Source organism: Pararge aegeria, chromosome 4 (genome assembly GCF_905163445.1).
Source record: "Pararge aegeria chromosome 4, ilParAegt1.1, whole genome shotgun sequence".
Lineage (NCBI taxonomy): Eukaryota > Metazoa > Arthropoda > Insecta > Lepidoptera > Nymphalidae > Pararge > Pararge aegeria.
The window spans coordinates 7172315-7191977 of NC_053183.1; the positions used below are offsets into that span (position 1 = coordinate 7172315).

The window sequence follows — 19663 nt, forward strand, 5'->3', positions numbered from 1 at the left end:
TTGTGTCCCACATAATATATGTGTGGAATTTCAAGACTATAACCCTGCAGGTTACCATACTTGCCTTCCTACTTTCATTTAGTAGTAGGATCGCAAGAACTTCCTACTTACGTTTTTAAACCGAGCTAATCAGCTATATTAAACCCATATCTATCATAAACATTTACGTAAATTATTGACCACATCTGTTTTGTAAAATTATATTACTTCATGTTTTTATGTGCCGTGTCCATTGAATCCTTGAAGCGAGCGTCACGGTGTATACACGTAATATGCATTCGCATGCGGTTTGCTTCCTGTGAGGAACCAATCACAAACCCCGTCCCAAACGTGCGCTTCTTGTGATTGGTCGCCCGCTAGATGCAATCTTCATTAGCATAGGTTTGACGCTGCACTTTGGGCTTGCCTTTATTCGAATGTTTTCCTGGTAAAGGGGCTTAAAAACGCTGCATTTTTGGTTTTGTGGCCATTCCAGCACTTTGGGATCCCAACGTCTTCAAGCCACATCAAGCATTGCTAAAGTACACTGTGTAAATAAGAAATTCCAAGTAATATAAACCCTGTAATCTAAATCTGTTCTAAAACTTGATTAAATACAAACAGGAAAGGCAACATGAAATGAGAGAAATAATTATTACGTCTTAAAGCGGTCGTAAATTGCGTAATTTCGTAATAACTTCGTTATTCTAATACTTCTAATGAAAAATAAATGTAGAGAAAGATCTTTTTATATTATTGGACTAGCGCTTGATCACAATCTAATCTGATGTAAAGTGCAAATATGGCTTAGATATGACGCGCTTGCTTAGAAGATACTTATTCACTCTTGTTTTTGGGATACCCAGGTTGAAAATCAGGAAACAGGAACTCGGGAGGGCGTTCAAAATTCCAGCCATGCGTATAAGAAAACAACACGCAAATGTGTGCGAGTTTTTGGGATATTGAGATTTTAATGGTGAAAAGGGCGAGATCAATCAGTTCGTTAGCACACTCCCCGAAGTATATTAAACAACTGTCGGTGTTCTATAGGGTACTACCGTCTAGGCGCCAAACTATCTCATTAAACAAGAATTTTTTTCAGCCCTGGTATATTAATAGCCTGAGCATGATACAAGGATTTGTTTTTCTTGTAATTAATTGGTAGATTCTCTAAATGTCATACAGAGTGACCGGAAATTTGATACATTCAACGCAAGAGGTTAGAGGCGATAATTTTCAGCTAATTTAGTCGTACATAACAATTACTTTTTTATTTATTTAAATTAGTGTTGCCCAAATGCAAGAACAAGACGAGACTTAGCCAGTCTTGGTCTTGGTCTTGCGCCAATACACCTGGTCTTGGTCTTGGTCTTGGTCTTGCGCTCCCAGTCTTGGTCTTGGTCTTGGTCTTGCAGCAAGAGTCTTGCAAGTCTTGCAATTACCTATTAGTCTATTACTATTTAACAAGTTTACTTTAAATCTTAGAAAAACGTATTAGAATTGGAACATTGTGAGCTTGAATTAACATAGCCATAGTAAAGATCAAGCAGATTAATAAATAACTGAAGATTTGATAAGAAATTCGAAAAATCAACTGACCTATATGTCGTTTTCCATGGAAGTAACTGTTTCTTAATAAACATTTATGATTTATAAGCTTACATTTGCTAAAACATGTAAAAAAACAAATTAATTACAATAACTTGACTGTATTTTAAAGAACAATACTTATCTGTCTAGAAAGAGATTGAACCCTCAACTTATAAGAAATTTAATAAAAGAGTTTTACGATTTATCATTTATTTGAATAAAAAATAAAATACAACACAAATCAACAGCTTTATCATTAGGTTATGATATTTTATATCAATTCTTTTGACCAAGAATTAATACAAAGTAACCATCTGGCTGACTCATCACTTAACCTATTTCTATGTTTTCTAATTACTAATGATGCTTTAGAAAATAACCTCTCAGCAGGTACTGAAGTTGCAGGTATTGAGAGAAAATCACGGGCCATTTTCGATAAAATCGGATACTCTGTCTCATGCGTCCTCCACCAATCTAAAATCACCAATCTGAAACTTATTTATTCTTTGGAACACCTGTAGGTACTCCTAAAATTCGAAATTATTTTGCATGAATAGTGTCAAATGTTATGATTTCGGCGCGGCGGCAACGATTGTTTTAGATTTCAAAAGAAGCCGCCGGCGCGTGTATCATAACCATGTACTTCCGAAAAGCGGCAAATTTCTTCTTTTGAGAAGTAAGTACAAAACCTTTGATGCCGCATTATCAAAGTGCCGATGGTTAAAACATAACTATGCATGCACTCAGTTTGATTTTAATAGATATTTTTTTATTCGCTATGTTTATGGTATTAGTCGTAATGCGCATAGGTCCAGTTTTTCATATTCTTTGATATAGTTTTTTGCGTCTCATAGAATTCCTAAGCGTACCTACCTACCTATACACCGAACTGTTACACCTAACTACTCCGTGAAATAGCGCTAAGTCCTAGCTGCAAGACGCAAGAGTCTTGCAGGCTATGTCTTGTTCTTGCTCAAGTCTTGCACGGTCAGTCTTGGTCTTGGTCTTGCTAAAAATACGCGGTCTTGTTCTTGGTCTTGGTCTTGCAAAAACGCAAGAACAAGACCAAGACTGCAAGACCAAGACTGAATTTGGGCAACACTAATTTAAATACTTTATTTGTACACCACTAAAAATTTCACAGTGGCGGCCTTATTTCTTAGTAGCGATCTCTTCCAGGCAACCTTGGCATTAGAAAAACCAAGAGAAACCGATTGGTGGGGTATCTCATGCGAACTATAGGTATACAAAATTCAGTGATCTACTTTTTCAAGCAATAGAAATTACCCGTCACACCGTATAATAATATGTAAAATGTGAAAAAACAAAACGAAATGTTGATATTTTTTATTAGATGTCATTATTATAAAATTATTATATAAATTTAATTTTCATAACTCTTATAAAATTGTTTGGATCTCCCAACATGGATAACCAATTCAAAATGCTCGATTATCTTACGTTAACTTATTAACATATGGACAACAGATTAGGTGTACCTATTAATTCAATAATACATATCGAATTTATACTATCCATACAACACACGATTATATCTAACTAGCGCATCTACCTAACCTTATACTATGAATCACTGAAGTTATACATCTATGCAAGCCATTCGCGTATTATCTTATTTTCACAACTTTCACTAGATAGAACACGGTTTTATTTTTGCATTAACTTGTTTGTCACTTTAATTAATTTTATTTTACTGAACGATGAAAAACTACTCATTTCTTGTTATTTTTTATTAAACGTTTTTACCTATGATAAGAAACAGTATTTTAATTATAATAACATAATATGGCAACAAAACGGCAGCCCTAAGGTCAAACAAACTGAATAAACAGCTATTACGACCGTTTTTTCAAAAAAAGATTTTAAAATCTGTGTGTCTAATGCGCCTTTTCGTCAATATTATATGCATGAAGTCATTACTTAAAGATCTACAAGATATGAGAAATAATTTCGCAATCCAGATAACTTTCAATGGATATACTTAACCTAGCTAACCTATTTAAAGTTACCTTATGTAACTAGGCGAAAATTCCTAGTAACAGCTTAGAAAACAAAATAATATGGTGATTCCGTATAAGAACTCAATTCATCATACATTTGATGTTCTTTTTCTTTTACAGCTTAAAATTTAAGGTAATACGCGAATAACTTTTTCTTATCTAAATAACTTAGTATTTAAGGTCTTACAAAAAGGATTTAATATAAGAAAAGATCATTCTTCATTCGATCATAAAATAGCTAACGGACACTTTGAAGTAAATTAAAGATGCTTACGAATATCGTGCACTAATAGATTCTTAAGATAATTATCATCGAGTGCAAAACATTCAACGATATCGAAATGGTCGAAGTTATCTTTTATCTCCAAGTACATGTTCTGCATGAGGCATGTATTATGCAAGAGCTCGTAAAACTCCCTCGATTGTTTTTTAAATGTTGGACTATCGTATTGTCCGGCTAAAATGTACACCCGAACCTTTCTCGCCTGAAGGTGTGTGAAGCAATCGAATTGAGGAGAGAGTGGGACAGACCATTCTATGGGCAACTGTACAGCCAGATTTACAGATGTGTGAACCACTTCTCTTAAGTCAAAAATGCCTGAAATCAAGAAGGCGCCTTGGAGACGTTGGGATCCTTCTGTGCTGTCCAGGAAGTCTGAGTTTGAGAGCAGCTTTGCAACCAGATGAGCTCCCGCTGAATGGCCGGCAAAGTATACTCCTCTGTGGACAAATAAAAGTTCTTTAATATATTTTGCAACTCACGTGATACTTTTGCTGGACATACATATTATTTCCAGTGTGGATCCATAGTTGATGGTCGTTTTTCTTATTTTCTTATTTTCACTTTCAATAGTACCTATCTAAAATACTGAACAGAAGTTAAAACTAGCCACTTGGCTACCAGATAAATAAACTTCTAAAGTGTATGAGTATATAAATAAATGTTTTTACACATATGCGTGTAGAGTAAAGGTTTAGTTGTAGTGATAGAGACGGGTTTTTATCGGTAGTTTATGCGATTGAAGTCATCACACTTTTTTATCACACAATTTTTTAATGGTGTAATTATTTTGTTTTACTAATGTCTGAATAGAGGCGTCCACCGTGGTTCTGTTACCGATAAACGGTTAGCCCGCTACCATATTAGACTGCATCTCCAAATACCACTAGGTCAGATTGCAGTCAAGGCCTAACTTGCAATGGAATTAAAAATATATTATTTTAGTAGCACGGTCTATATTACCTATTTGAAATTAAGTTAACCTTCTGATAACTAGGTACTTCGTGACCTTCTGTTTTATTGCTCAAAAACATCAAATCAATTGATTATATTTATAGACAGAATTGATTCATCAAGGTGTTAACAATGTTGTGGCTACAGTTAGCTCAGTACCTTTGTAACGAATACTAATTAGTGATAATTACTTTGCGACGTTGAGGTGAATAAGATAATTGAACTTGGTTTTGAAATGTCTTTACTCTACAAATATAAAGGTTGTGTTCAGTGTAGCTTGACTTTTCTAATTAAATTGGGTCTCAAAAATTGTTTCTTCTGCGATTTAAGATGGGTTGGTTCTATTTTGGATGGGTTTTTCACAGTTTTAATTGAAAGATAAAATATATTATATCTACAAGAAGCTACTAGTAAATATATTTTATCTGTTATCTATTACATGCAACGAGTCTTTGATTGACAGAAAAAAATATTGACCGCTGCATATTACTGTGGAACCATAAAATGAATCACGCTGGAAATGAATGCAGCACAATAATATTTCAATCAAATCAAGAAAGGAAATCCTGTGTATTCTGTTTTATTTTTACTATTCACGAAGTTTTACATTCCGACATTTTGTATGCTAAAAACACACTGAAGATGTAGTTTACTTTTAGCCCTAGAAGATATATATCACTCAGCGAGCGATGGAAGGAGCTCTGCCTGAAGTAGCCGTAGTCCATAAATGCCTCTTTAGTTCTACGGATCTCCTCAGATCCGTAGAAGAACTAGAGTTACCTACCGTCATCGTTTAACGAGTCACAGAGCAAATCGCTTCGTGCGAGTTTTTGGGATATTAACAACATAGGGATGACGCTGTCTTGCAGGGTGAGGAGGGGATGAGATCGAATAGTTCCTTTTCACACTCTCCAAAGTATATCCTATAAAACACCAACAGACTGGCTACCTTACGACGATGATCGAGATTTTAGAAGAAGTGGTGAATCTTCGCCTATAAGTCTTCTGGCTCGGCGATCCACAGCATCCAAAGCGAGCAAAACCATCATAAGTTAGATATAGAGTAATCAGTTGGTGGGTTGTGAAGTACCGCTTGACTTTATTAAGAATACCAAGTTTTTTTGGCGGCAATTTGGGCTTTGGATTCTATGAATCTACCGGTAAGTTAAGTTGATGTTAGCTGTAATGTCAACACTTAGGAGATCAATGTTGTCAGTGATTTTTACCCTATATACCTGGATATACCTTCGACCTATTACAAGAAGCTTCGCGGTCATTTGTGCATATTTTGTATTCTTCATTGCCCATGATAATTAGGCATTCTTTTAATGAATAGAGGCCATAACGCCATCGTTTTCCTGGTCCTGCTAATGTAAGCGGAAAATCAGAAACAATTTATTGCTGAGCTGAAAATTGTTTTTTTCCATTATACGTGATAATAAATATTTTAAAATCTGATTTATTTTATTAACGGTGAAGGAAAATAGCACAAGGAAATCTGCATGCCTGAGAGTTCTCCATTATGGTCTCAAAGGCGTGTGAAGTCGTCTACCAATCCGTAGGTACTCGGTCAACGTAGACTACCGGCTTAATTTTTTTACTCTGAGAGAAGATCGGTAACAGGTGGATAAAGATGATGATGAAATATTTTGCCTAGAAACAGAGCAGAGAGAAGCCTTCGCGAGGCATGTAAAGGATGCTCCTTGTGTTAATCAACCAATGTGCTTTCAATTACACAGGCAACCATGTTCTTACGATCAGAACTAGTGTTGCCCAAATTCAGTCTTGGTCTTGCAGTCTTGGTCTTGTTCTTGCGTTTTTGCAAGACCAAGACCAAGAACAAGACCGCGTATTTTTAGCAAGACCAAGACCAAGACTGACCGTGCAAGACTTGAGCAAGAACAAGACATAGCCTGCAAGACTCTTGCGTCTTGCAGCTAGGACTTAGCGCTATTTCACGGAGTAGTTAGGTGTAACAGTTCGGTGTATAGGTAGGTAGGTACGCTTAGGAATTCTATGAGACGCAAAAAACTATATCAAAGAATATGAAAAACTGGACCTATGCGCATTACGACTAATACCATAAACATAGCGAATAAAAAAATATCTATTAAAATCAAACTGAGTGCATGCATAGTTATGTTTTAACCATCGGCACTTTGATAATGCGGCATCAAAGGTTTTGTACTTACTTCTCAAAGAAATTTGCCGCTTTTCGGAAGTACATGGTTATGATACACGCGCCGGCGGCTTCTTTTGAAATCTAAAACAATCGTTGCCGCCGCGCCGAAATCATAACATTTGACACTATTCATGCAAAATAATTTCGAATTTTAAGAGTACCTACAGGTGTTCCAAAGAATAAATAAGTTTCAGATTGGTGATTTTAGATTGGTGGAGGACGCATGAGACAGAGTATCCGATTTTATCGAAAATGGCCCGTGATTTTCTCTCAATACCTGCAACTTCAGTACCTGCTGAGAGGTTATTTTCTAAAGCATCATTAGTAATTAGAAAACATAGAAATAGGTTAAGTGATGAGTCAGCCAGATGGTTACTTTGTATTAATTCTTGGTCAAAAGAATTGATATAAAGTATCATAACCTAATGATAAAGCTGTTGATTTGTGTTGTATTTTATTTTTTATTCAAATAAATGATAAATCGTAAAACTCTTTTATTAAATTTCTTATAAGTTGAGGGTTCAATCTCTTTCTAGACAGATAAGTATTGTTCTTTAAAATACAGTCAAGTTATTGTAATTAATTTGTTTTTTTACATGTTTTAGCAAATGTAAGCTTATAAATCATAAATGTTTATTAAGAAACAGTTACTTCCATGGAAAACGACATATAGGTCAGTTGATTTTTCGAATTTCTTATCAAATCTTCAGTTATTTATTAATCTGCTTGATCTTTACTATGGCTATGTTAATTCAAGCTCACAATGTTCCAATTCTAATACGTTTTTCTAAGATTTAAAGTAAACTTTAATAAATAGTAATAGACTAATAGGTAATTGCAAGACTTGCAAGACTCTTGCTGCAAGACCAAGACCAAGACCAAGACTGGGAGCGCAAGACCAAGACCAAGACCAAGACCAGGTGTATTGGCGCAAGACCAAGACCAAGACTGGCTAAGTCTCGTCTTGTTCTTGCATTTGGGCAACACTAATCAGAACACAGCAATTCTGGTTGCAGAGATAAATGTTGGTAGTTCTTCTCCGGACAAGTTCTGTCCCAAAAAGCTCTCCTAGTATAAAGACTAGTTCTATCTACAAAGTTTTTAAAAACTGTACTCAATTAAATAATTAGCATCGGTATTACCTAAGTACTCTAAGGAGCAACCGCTAACCATATATGTAGTTCTAAAAATAAAAGACAATAGTTATTGTCTGGGAGGTGATAGTCATATAAATGGAATTAATGAATATCATATGACCTGATGAGTGGTGACCACAGGGCTCTATTGTATTATATTATCACTCGAGTGCCATTTACATTGGTATTATGTATATATATCCTACTAATATTATAAATATGAAAGTGTCGATGTTTGTTCCCAGAATTCAAATCCGAGCACGCGTCTCTAACCTGCATGCCTGAGAGTTCTCCATACTTTTCTAAAAGGCGTGTGGAATATACCAATCAGCACTATGTCAGCGTTGTGGACTACCCCTTCTCATTGTGGAAGGGGACCCGTGCTCTGTAGTGGGCGGATAATGGGATTGATATGACGACCATGACTCTGATAATTCTTCTTTCGGAATCTTCAAATGCGAACGTGTGTGTTTGTTTGTTATCTACGTTCGACACAACTAATGCTTCGATCTATATAGCTTGCATCGTAGAGATAGACATAGGATCCTGATCGCAGAAAAATTAATAAATAACTTTGTTACCGATGCACGACTATACAGATGAACAGATTTTAGAATATATATTTTATTTCACATTCATTATCATCATCATCATATTAATTTGAAATTAATATGATGATTTTATAAGGCCCAATCATCATTTAAGTACCTTTAAGTGTGATTAAAGTCAATCGTTGGTCTTTAAAAAAAGAAGTAAAAGGAATATAACAGCATTAAAACTGCTTTTTTCTTTATTGAGATTATAAAAACCAAAATTGGGCACGGCCATAATGTTTGCGCCACATCAGCATACATAAAGCAGAATTATGTTGAATTTTATACCGATTACAACGTTTTGGCGTTTTGGTGTTTTATTATTTTGATGACAATGCGTTTACATAAAAAATCTCATCTGTAAAGAGCGATTTAGAACTCCATACCGGCCAATTGTTAGATGTTGGGATTTATTTCCCTTCAGTTAGAAAATTAGGTTTATAGATTCGAGCAGTGTGGACAGTCTAAGTTCCTCTTTATTATCAAATTATTAGCGGCCCCCTACAGAACACTGGTTTTCCTCTCAAAATGAGAAGGGTGTAGGCGCTAGTTCATCACGCTGGTCAATTCTGGATTGCGCGGAATTCACACGCCATTGAAGAATACAATGGAAACGTCTGAGGCATGCAGGTTTTTTCGCAATGTTTTCCTAAACCAAATGACCTAGTTTCTTAAAAGGCAATTTCGAAAAGTAAGATGTGCGTGCCCGGCATCGATACCGGTTTTCCCAAGAGTGAAGCCGTAGTCCTAACCACTATGCTATTGCCGCTACTCTGCCCAGTACTGGACATTAATAGGCTGTGGATAATAGAAAAAAATATTTTTATATGTCCTGAAGTTGTATTTGAGTAAGCGTTTGGGAGAAATTTATCAACTAATTCTGAGTTTGACTCGAGATTCCGTTATACGATCAAACTCATACATTTATATTACCTACGGCGGAAAGTTTTTTAGGGTTCCGTACCAAAATTGTTAAAATAAACAAATATGACTTTGAACTATTAACTAATTATATCGAATTAAAATATTAAAGCGTTAAAAAATATGCTTGTTAAACTTCGTAGTAAAGTTTTCCTTTGCCTTGAAAGAAGTGAAAACATCCGACATGTTTTAAAGTTATAGTTCAAAGAGTAAAATGCGAATTGCATTTTAGAAGATCTGTTTCTGTTGTAAAAAGATTGCATAATTATAGATTGTAAAGAGCAGTTTGGCTGGTTTTTCGAAGATTGTAACAAATTAAACTTAGTTTTCATTGTTCACTAAGGAATTCCGCAAAGTTATTTCTACTGCTATCCAGTAAATAAAGGTTTATATAAAAGTAACTGAAAAAATTAAGGAGCAGTTTTAAAAATCAGCAATTTGTAAAGCAAGCAAGTTAAAATTAAGCTTAATTTGCTATTCTCCGCGAAAAGCAAGAAAATCTGTACGGTGTAATTTATAATTCATTCAATCTTTATACCTACTCCAAACAAAACACATCTTCGGTTAAGCACACTGTACGCACGTTTCGCTCCGACACCAGAGCAACCTCAGGAGATGATAACCTAACAATAAATAATTGAAAAAAAAGTAAGAAGTGGCGTATAAATATTAAAAAAATATAAATGACGTCGTACAGATTCTCCCGTTTACGCGGAGGATAGCAAATTTAGCTTAATTTTCATTATGTGTCGTGGAATTTCGCAAAGTAACGCCTGTTTCTATATAATCGGCTATTTAAATAATATGCCGTTTGGTGTTTTCGAGGTGGTTATTTATGTAACCAAGCTAAAAGTCCTCTACTGGTCCTGCCTTTGTACGGAAACTCGCTGCACGAGTCTGACTCGAACTTGGCTTATTTTGGTTAGAGGTTGCAGCGCCCACGGAACTGATTTAATTTCCTAATAAATAATGTGACGTGAGTGTGATGAGAGGTTCTGTGTATTATGTAACCTATTCTTTGCTTTTATATACCTAGTTATAGTTGACTATGAGCGTAGGTGTTAAACCTCATATACCTATTATTACACTGGCAACCCTGCCCTTTACACCGGAACACAGAAATGCTGCTTGAACGAGAGCTCTAGTATTATACTGTTGCATGAAGAATTATCGAAGTACTTATCAGTTTAATAAAGATAGTCTTAGAGATAGAGCTGTATTTAAAAGAGCTTTAGCAATAACACCACTTTCACACACAATTGTAAAGCTTTTCCTCTTTTTTGTGTATCATTATTAGCTTCATACATAGTATAATAAAATACATTTGATGCAGTTTTTGATGAAACATTCGGTAATTTTTGGGAAAGTAGATAACATATAGCGACCTATAATTTCGATACAAAATTCGCAATGCGTATAAATAAAGCTTTTAAATTATTAAATTATGGAAATTACCGGAATGTTTCTGAATTAGGTTGCAGGTCGTAAAGCAGTTCCGATATTTTGAATGTTTATGTTAAACATAAGAGATCCAGTTACACAAGGAGAGTATTACCGAGAGTGCGGCAAGAAATCGTTAGCGATTAAGGTGCTGTATGCTACTAAATAAGATTGAAAGTACTAATATCAGTAACCTGGTAGCCCGCTACCATCTGAAACTACAGAGTTACTTATCAAATAACGAAATTAGTAGTCAGGGGACAAAATGTAGGAATAAAAAATTAAAAAATGCTCGAATGTAAATGTCGAAAGATATTTTAATATTTAATTCCTACGCTAACGCGTGGTTGTACTGGTCAATAAAAGACCAGAAAAAAAAGAATTTCTCTCACACTCACAGGTGACTACTATTCCAGAGTTACTATTTTAACAGTATATTATAACTAGTATATCGAAAACATCGTACTCATTCGTCTTTGGTCTTGTGTCAACAATGCTCGGGTGAGAATCGCAAATGTCGACGAGATCATTCTGTATCTACTATTTTTACTTAGAAGATTTGCCATTCGTGACGATGGAAAATAAAACGACGAAACTTATTTATACAAGCGGTGCCTGGGGAGAGGTTAGGGAGTGATAATTGCTTTCGATAGACGGAATTTCTTATTTATATTCCTATCATCTAGGATATACATAGCCGATATAATTACGGCAAGAAACTGTCACTCGTGTTCGGATAACTCTCTTAGTGTAAACTCTCTTAGTGTACTGAGGCTTAACTATGTAACTGAAATAATGTCGTACAAATATAATACAAATATGTATTACCGGAGCGAAACGTGCGTAGGGTACATTGCCGAAGATCTGTTTGCTGTGGAGTATGAGGATTGAAGAAATTATAAATTACACCATACAGATTCTCCTGCTTTTCGCGGAGTATAGCAAATTAGGCTTAATTTTCATGATATATAATGGAATTTCTCAAAGTAACGCCTACTTCAATCCAATACATACATCACTAGCTATTTAAATAAATAACTCAGCGTTGCATAGCATTATTAGTTATTTCGTTTACCTGTTGCATAACTGGTTATTATCATTAACATGTGACAATACACACACACACAGTTTGCTCTGACCGGTTGTGATAATAGTCTTTAAACAGCCCGCCAAACCACATTGGATAAACGTTATCAACTTAATTTCCAAATAAATCTAGAGGAGCGAGGAGGTATGTCATAGGGTACCTATTGATCATTGGTGTTGCAATATCTACCTTGAGCCCATCTTCTCTGCATACTCAAAAACGAACTTGGCAGCATTCTGTATTTGATTAACGATTTCTGGCAGCGTCGCAACTGGACACAGGTCGTAGCCCACAACGATTGTCTTGATCCTAAACCGGTGGAGGGGCTGGGCGAGATATCGGGATGCTTCGCGCGACAACATCTGCCAGTAACCACCGTGGATGAATACTAGGATTGGAGAATCTGGAATAGATACAGTAAAAAGCTGAACGCCAAGAGACTGTATGCTTAACTTGATAATTAAAGTATTTATTTTCGAAGTTATATTTTCGACAAATGCTAAGCAATGACTTTTCGTCTCGGCCAAAGGCGATTTTTATAGTACACTAGCGTACCCAGCGCACTTCGCCGGGCTAGATTTTGCTTTATTTTATTTAAACAATAAACTTACATCATTAAATTTTTAATGTAAGTCTCACAATATATTAAATCATTTATTTCTCTCCGTATTCATTCTCTTATATTCTCTTCTCGAGCGGGTGAAGATCATTATCTACACCCATGTACACCCAACAATAGAATATCATCATAGTAAATAAAAGCTGTACTTGACAGTTTGACTTGAAACTTTACAGGATTACTCGCCAGGTCAATCCGGAGATTCCCTGAAAGTTTCATTGAATTCGGTCCAGCCGTTTCGGAACATACCCACACTTTCTCTTTTATATATATAGAAGATTTCTTTTAATAAACCCATATCGGTTTCTACGCGACATCGTAATGTCTCAAAAATAATTGTTCCACGATCTTAAGGGGTCTGTTGTAGTTGACGTCATTTAGCTACTATGTTTTGTCATCAAATCATATTATATGCAAAATTTTAATCGAACCGGGTTCGGTTGGTTTTATCTGGTTTAAAATACAATTGCAAAATATGACTCGCACTTATTATACTAACTAATATTATAAGTTTAATGAAAGCTTAAGCTAAAAATAGATGAGGTTATATTTAGTAGTACGTTAAGTCCCTGGCTACCAGTTACTGAAAAAATAAGAAAACATAGTTTGTAATTGGACTGACTGCAGGGGCCTTGAAAGGCCGTTGCCTGCACTATGACGTCATAGAAAGGAAGTAATTTAAGACCACTGACTAGAATTACACAGTTCCACTTTTGCTCCATAGTAAAGTAGTGGTTACTTTTGCAAATATTGGTACCTAGTCGTCATTCGGATATTTCGTATAAACTTCTACCAAGCTGTATGGTGACAGCAGATCAAAATACAGCTGTCACTACCCCTGTCACTAACCACTGTAACTGTCCTCTTCCCGCAGGTGCCATACGAGGCGATTAAGGAAATATAACAGAGATCGGGCAGGAGCGTACTCTGTGCTACTACTACTAAGTAACTACTGCGATCAGTAGTTATTAATCGGTAGTTATTATGGGCAAACCATCCTTTAGTCCTGACCAGACTGTTATAGGATATGGACTTGAAAACAAACCTTCATCCACTATTTACGACCCACCGCGTCGCATCACCCGCCCTTCCTATTCGGCTTGTTTAGGCATTTTTTTCTAATTTATTTATATGTCGGCCGGTGAGCTTCTTCAAACCAGGACTGTCAATATATGTACGCTCATTATCTCATCAACATACATAAATAAACATACTCATCAGTATTTTTGATTCCCACCGCTGGGCACAGACATACTGTCGCATAATAGAGAGGGCTTTAGAGCATTGATGAGAATGGGCAGAAGCGAGGTGACTGAAGAGTCACCTCGTATGACACACACGGGAAGAGGTGGGATGGTGAGAACTGTATTCTGATTTGCCTATTTTCTTATTCTGTTTTATAAATTACTAGCTGTTGCCCGCGACTTCATCTGCGTTTGATTTTGTTTTTTGATGTGGCATTCAATTTAGTTGTAGATCTAAAAAAAATTAAAATATTCAGTATCGTTAAGCCTTGAATGAGGGGTTTGCTGCTGTCCGCTGTGGAGTTCTGTCCTCTATCTCCAACCACAGTTTGAGCAAAATTAAACACATTATAACCTCTATAGTAAAAAAATTATTATTTAAATCGGTTATAATTTGTCGGAGTTATGGTGTAAAATCGTCAAACACTCATCCCCTCTCCCAAAGGAACCGAGCTTAATGTCGGGATAAAAAGTATCCTATATTACTTCTAACACTTCCAAGAACATGTGTACAAAGTTTCATGAGGATCGGTTTAGTAGTTTTTGCGTGAAAGCGTAACAAACAAACTTACATTGACATTTATAATATTAGTAGGGATAAATTCAAATATTAATTTGTAACATCTACCAGGTGATCTGTGATGGCAATTTTTATCTTTCATTAGGTATGTTTTATAAATAAATCTTTCAACTTAAACTTCTTAGTTTTTGACTTAGTTTATCTACGGCTGTTGCAAAGGTTATTTTTATTACGACAAGGAAAAATATTATCTTAAATAAAATCGATATGTTCTCGCAGTGCGATGGACGCTATGCAACTTTTAGGTATGCTTACAAACAGGTTGTAATTACGTTGTAAACAGAGAAATACAATTCCGAAATAAGTTTAAATAGGTCATCGGTTGATCAATATCCTATAACAGCCTGACTAGCTGGACTAAAAGCCTTCGCAAAGGAGTGTTTGCTCAAAATTTGTCTGGTGGGAAGCTTCGACCGTAGATACCACCCTAGCGATAAAGTCGCGCCGCAAAGCGATTTCGGGTTTCGGGATCGACGTTGCGTATTACCCGTCATCATCATCATTTCAAACAATGGACGTCCACCGCTGGACATAGGTCTTTTGTGGGGAGTTCCACAATCCACGGTCCTGGGCCGTTTGCCTCCAGCGGCTCCGACTCGCCTGATGTCATCTGTCCACCGCGTTGGGGGCCGACCTACGCTGCGTTTACCGGTGTCGCCATTCCAGCACCTTAAGACCCCAACGTCCATCGGTTCTCCGTTTTACCCGATTATATTCTATAACAGTCTGACTAGCCGGACTGAAAGCCTCTCCGCACAGGAGTGTTTGCCCATAATTTCTCTGGTGGGAGGCTTCGAGCGTAGTTACCACCCTTGCGACAAACACGTGCCGCTTAGCGATTTCGGGTTTCGTTGCGACGTTGCGTATAAACCGATTAGTGGTATTACCATACTCCCTAACAGATAAGCCCGCTACCATCTTAGACTGTATCATCACTACCAGGTAAGATTGCAGTCAAGGGCTAACTTGTAGTGGAATAAAAAGAATCAGCACGCCGCGCTGAGCACACTTACGGTTATGGACCTATCGCAGTAGAGTGTATGAACGTCAGTTGCCCAAATAAATAATTAATGTATTTCTCATTAAACTGCATGCACCGCTCTTACGCAGGGCGTGTAGTAGCACAGTGGACGCTTCTACCTTTTCTCCGTTAAATTCCCTCAGTCGCTTTCTATGACACCACACGGCATTTAAACAAAGATACAATGTATTTTTACGACTATATCACCTCCGTTCAAGAATACACCTTAATAAGGAAGAGAAGCATGCGTAAAATTAATACAGGGAACACCTTTTTTACGAACGATATTCTATAACATAACTTATGTAACAAATGTAATAATACAACAGGGATTGAAGAAGCTCCATTCAATTTCGGTCAAAGAGCGCCAATCAAGATGTTTCGCAGCCTTCGATATTGGGAACATTGGTAACAAAATACATATGAATAGAATTCGAGGGAAAAGTATTGTTGATTCGTTACCCCCTAACCAGCAGGGTGAATCTCTAAGGAAACAACATCGCATAGTAAATTCTTGTTCTTTGCAACCGGTTCGTGAATACAAGACCATGTAATGGAAACCGCTAAATTTTTTAACCTGTTTCGGTCGTTAACCCTCGTTAGGCATTTAGTGGAGGTTTCGGTTTCATTAATTCAACCAGTTAAATAAACAGATCGGGATTGCCTACTTAACAGTTATCGGTTTATCGAAGTAAAACAAAACGCTTTAACCGATTTCTTTAAGATATCGGAACGTTATAAATCATTTCGGTTACTTAGAAATCATACAATAAATTAACGGGTAATTACAATATTTTAACTGGTTACTAGACAAATTTTACCGGTGGTTTAAAACTGTTTCTAAGCCCTGCGCAATAGCAGGGCTTAATAAAAAATACATAAATTATTTATTCGGGCAATTGAGGTTAATAATAATGTTTATTAATGTTTGGATCTCGGTTGTGCGCATCTCGTTCTGCCACCACCGCGTCTCATTTTTTTCAATCTTGTACATTATTAATAAATTAATAAATTATTTATTAATACATAATATTGCAATTTTTAAGTAGATCCCATTCTTACCCGATTTTTAATAACATATTTGAGGGTAAGAATAGGATGTGTGCTCGAGTTGAACATAATATTTTTCATATCGATCTTGAGACCGTTCCAACTGTTCTATTTTTGAATAACTTTACCACACGGTATGGCAATAAGTTGTGTTCAAAACAGTTTTCTTACCATCTGGAAGATCTGTGCCCAAAATGTCAAGCTTTTGTCCTGGAGTAGCACCGTATTCGATCTCTAGTTTGTGAGGCACGTTGTTTATTACAGCTTCGCTAGCTGTAATGAAACAAACAACTACATTAGATACATTCATATGTTTAGGTTTTCAGTCAATATAGAGCCAATAGTATATAATTTATATGTCTCCTTAACCTAAGTACAGAACAATTAGTTGTACACGTTTCTTTATGATTTATATGTAAAGCAGGGATAATAATATTTTTAACAGATACAGTAACTGACTTAGCCTACTTCCTGTTTTGCCTATACATTTAGACCTACATACACCTACGTAATTGCCTCTAGGTAGTTTGTCTCCTCTGTTAACTTTATTATTATAAACTAAAATATATTGGTAATATGCTTACCTGCAGTGACGACATTCACGTGATGTTCTGTAACTTCTTGCGAAGAAGAAAACCTCTTCGACCACATACTCGGCGAGTACTCTCTCTCCAGATCAATTTCATCTGTGATCAACGCCATTGTCACCTTGAAAAAGATAAATAAATTATTTCCCTTGTTTTTCCCTTTATATTTGGTATTTGCCGGAATTTCAATTTGGAATTTGCCTCTTAGCTTTGCACTTTTTGGAATGTTTCACGTGTATATTTTTGTTTTATTTGAAAGAAACAATAGTTCTAGTGGCAATGAAGGATACACAATATGAGATGGAAGAAAGTGCGATGTGTTGTCGCACTTCTGGTTGCCGCTGTTCCGAACGGAAATGGTGGCGCCACGTGACAACTATAGTGAAGTTTTACGAATGCCACCGATGCGCCATCATGAAAAACAAGGATTTGAGATCGGAGGGTCGTGAGGTTAAATACTTTTTGCGGAACGGACGTATGGCAGGCAAGAAATATGCTTGTCAGGCGAAAAGGAGGCAGGAGCAGAATTATTGGCCAAGCTAGGGATATGAGATATATTTTCCAAAGAATGTAATGGTATTGTTCTAATGTAAGGTTTGGTGATAGTAAATGTGAATGCTTATACGATGATAACCTATGTGTACTCTTTTAGATGTCAGTATTGTTTCTATGAGATAAGGTTTCTAAAATAAAGATTCGGAGGCGAAAGAGTATTACTGATATCGTCAAAATACAGCTGGGTCTTAGAGCTAGGTGGACAGCGTATATATTTGCAGCCTATCTATACGCGAAAAGACGTTAGCCCAGAGCTACGTAAACATGCACCAAAACAGGACGCAGAAGCTTCAGTCATATCATCATCATCATATCATCATCATCATATGGGCCCAAGAGAGTCATTAAGGGATAAATTTAAAGAAGTTAAAATAATGACGGTGCATAGTCAGTACATTTATGAAAATTTAATTTATGTAATAAAATTTAAAAAGAAAATGCACTGTAACAATATAAATATTAGAAGCAAAAATAAACTTTCAAGGGCAATTGTATATTATTTTATAACAAATTACCAAATTAAATCTTTGAGATGTCTCTCAACACATTCAAAGTTTATATAAAACGTAAGCTTACAGAAAAATCCTATTATAATATTAAGGATTATTTAAACGATAAAAAAGCTTGGGTGTGAATTGCTCTAGCTTCATAGCTTAATTTAAATTTACTGGAAGATGGTGATAACAAAAAAAAAATTTACCCGGCTAAGTTTGTTGTGGGCTCTTCTTAGACCAGGGCGCGTTTGGAACGCTCGTAGCTTTAGATTTAAGTTGGCGAACGAAGTTATCACCATCCCGTTACAATTATGTAAACAAATATGTATGTATGTATGTATCAATCCATACACGGCCTACTACTGGGCACGGGTCTCCTCTTACAATGACAAGGAGTTTAGGCTGTAGTCTACGAATGACACTGGCCCTGTGCGGATTGGTGGACTCCACATGCCTTTGAGAACATTATGCTGAACTCTCAGGCATGCGGGTTTCCTCACAATGATTTCCTTCAACGTTGAAGCAAGTTATACTTTATTAATAAGAACGCACATAACATAGAAAAGTAAAGTCGAAGTCCTACCCACTAGGCAGCGCGATAAGAAGGCAATGGGAAAAAGTAGATATAGATCAAGACAATGTCATATTATGTTTTACATAATTACAGCAATTCTAACCTTCTTTTTGTCAACCGAACGTCTTTTACGATAGTCTTTCCTTTTCAATAACTGTTTTAGAAATTTAAATACATAATTAAATGTATTAATTAAAAACACTTTATTTTTCACTGTCATTTTGAAACAATTTTGGATCGACCGTTTAGTAAAACACTTTAAATGGAAATAGTAGATATGGTGATAACACAAGGTCGTTAACTTACTTGTCACGTCCATAAAGAGTCGTCAACAACTAATTTGACTAGCGATAAACATTAATTACTTAATCGACAATTAGGTAAATATACAAATTTAATATAGTTTTACTTCGAATTCAATAAATTTCCCATGTTTTACGCGTCTGAATCTATCTATTATTTTTTAAAGATTTAAAGTAGGAGTCATAAAAAAATATAAAGTTGTCAAGATACCCGTGGTAAACGTACGATACCGTCAAATTAAAGATTATTTGTGCATCAATAAGAAACAAACACGATAGATAAAGATAGAGAACAAAAACCACAAAAATAACTTATCTTTATATATACCTAACTAACTTTGACTATATATAGTATCTTATCCTACCATTATGCATGTTGTAAATTATCTGACTTGATCAGTTACTTTTAGCACATGTGGTAACGTGAACCTTCAGTTATATCATATTTTCGTCG

The 19663-nt window shown here is 35.9% G+C and overlaps 1 protein-coding gene across 1 annotated transcript in view; it reads right to left on the reverse strand.

Annotated features, from left to right (window-relative positions):
- Positions 1–2940: 2940 nt before the first annotated feature.
- The window catches only part of LOC120637652 (kynurenine formamidase), a 29908-nt gene continuing 13185 nt past the window's right edge, over positions 2941–19663 (reverse strand). The window contains exons 2-5 of the mRNA XM_039909574.1: positions 17282–17405; positions 16869–16970; positions 12373–12586; positions 2941–4310 (exon numbers count right to left, since the gene is read on the reverse strand). Of these exons, the coding sequence (XP_039765508.1) occupies positions 3851–4310; positions 12373–12586; positions 16869–16970; positions 17282–17399 (894 nt within the window). The 5' untranslated portion in view covers positions 17400–17405 and the 3' untranslated portion in view covers positions 2941–3850. The remainder of the gene's footprint in view (positions 4311–12372; positions 12587–16868; positions 16971–17281; positions 17406–19663) is intronic.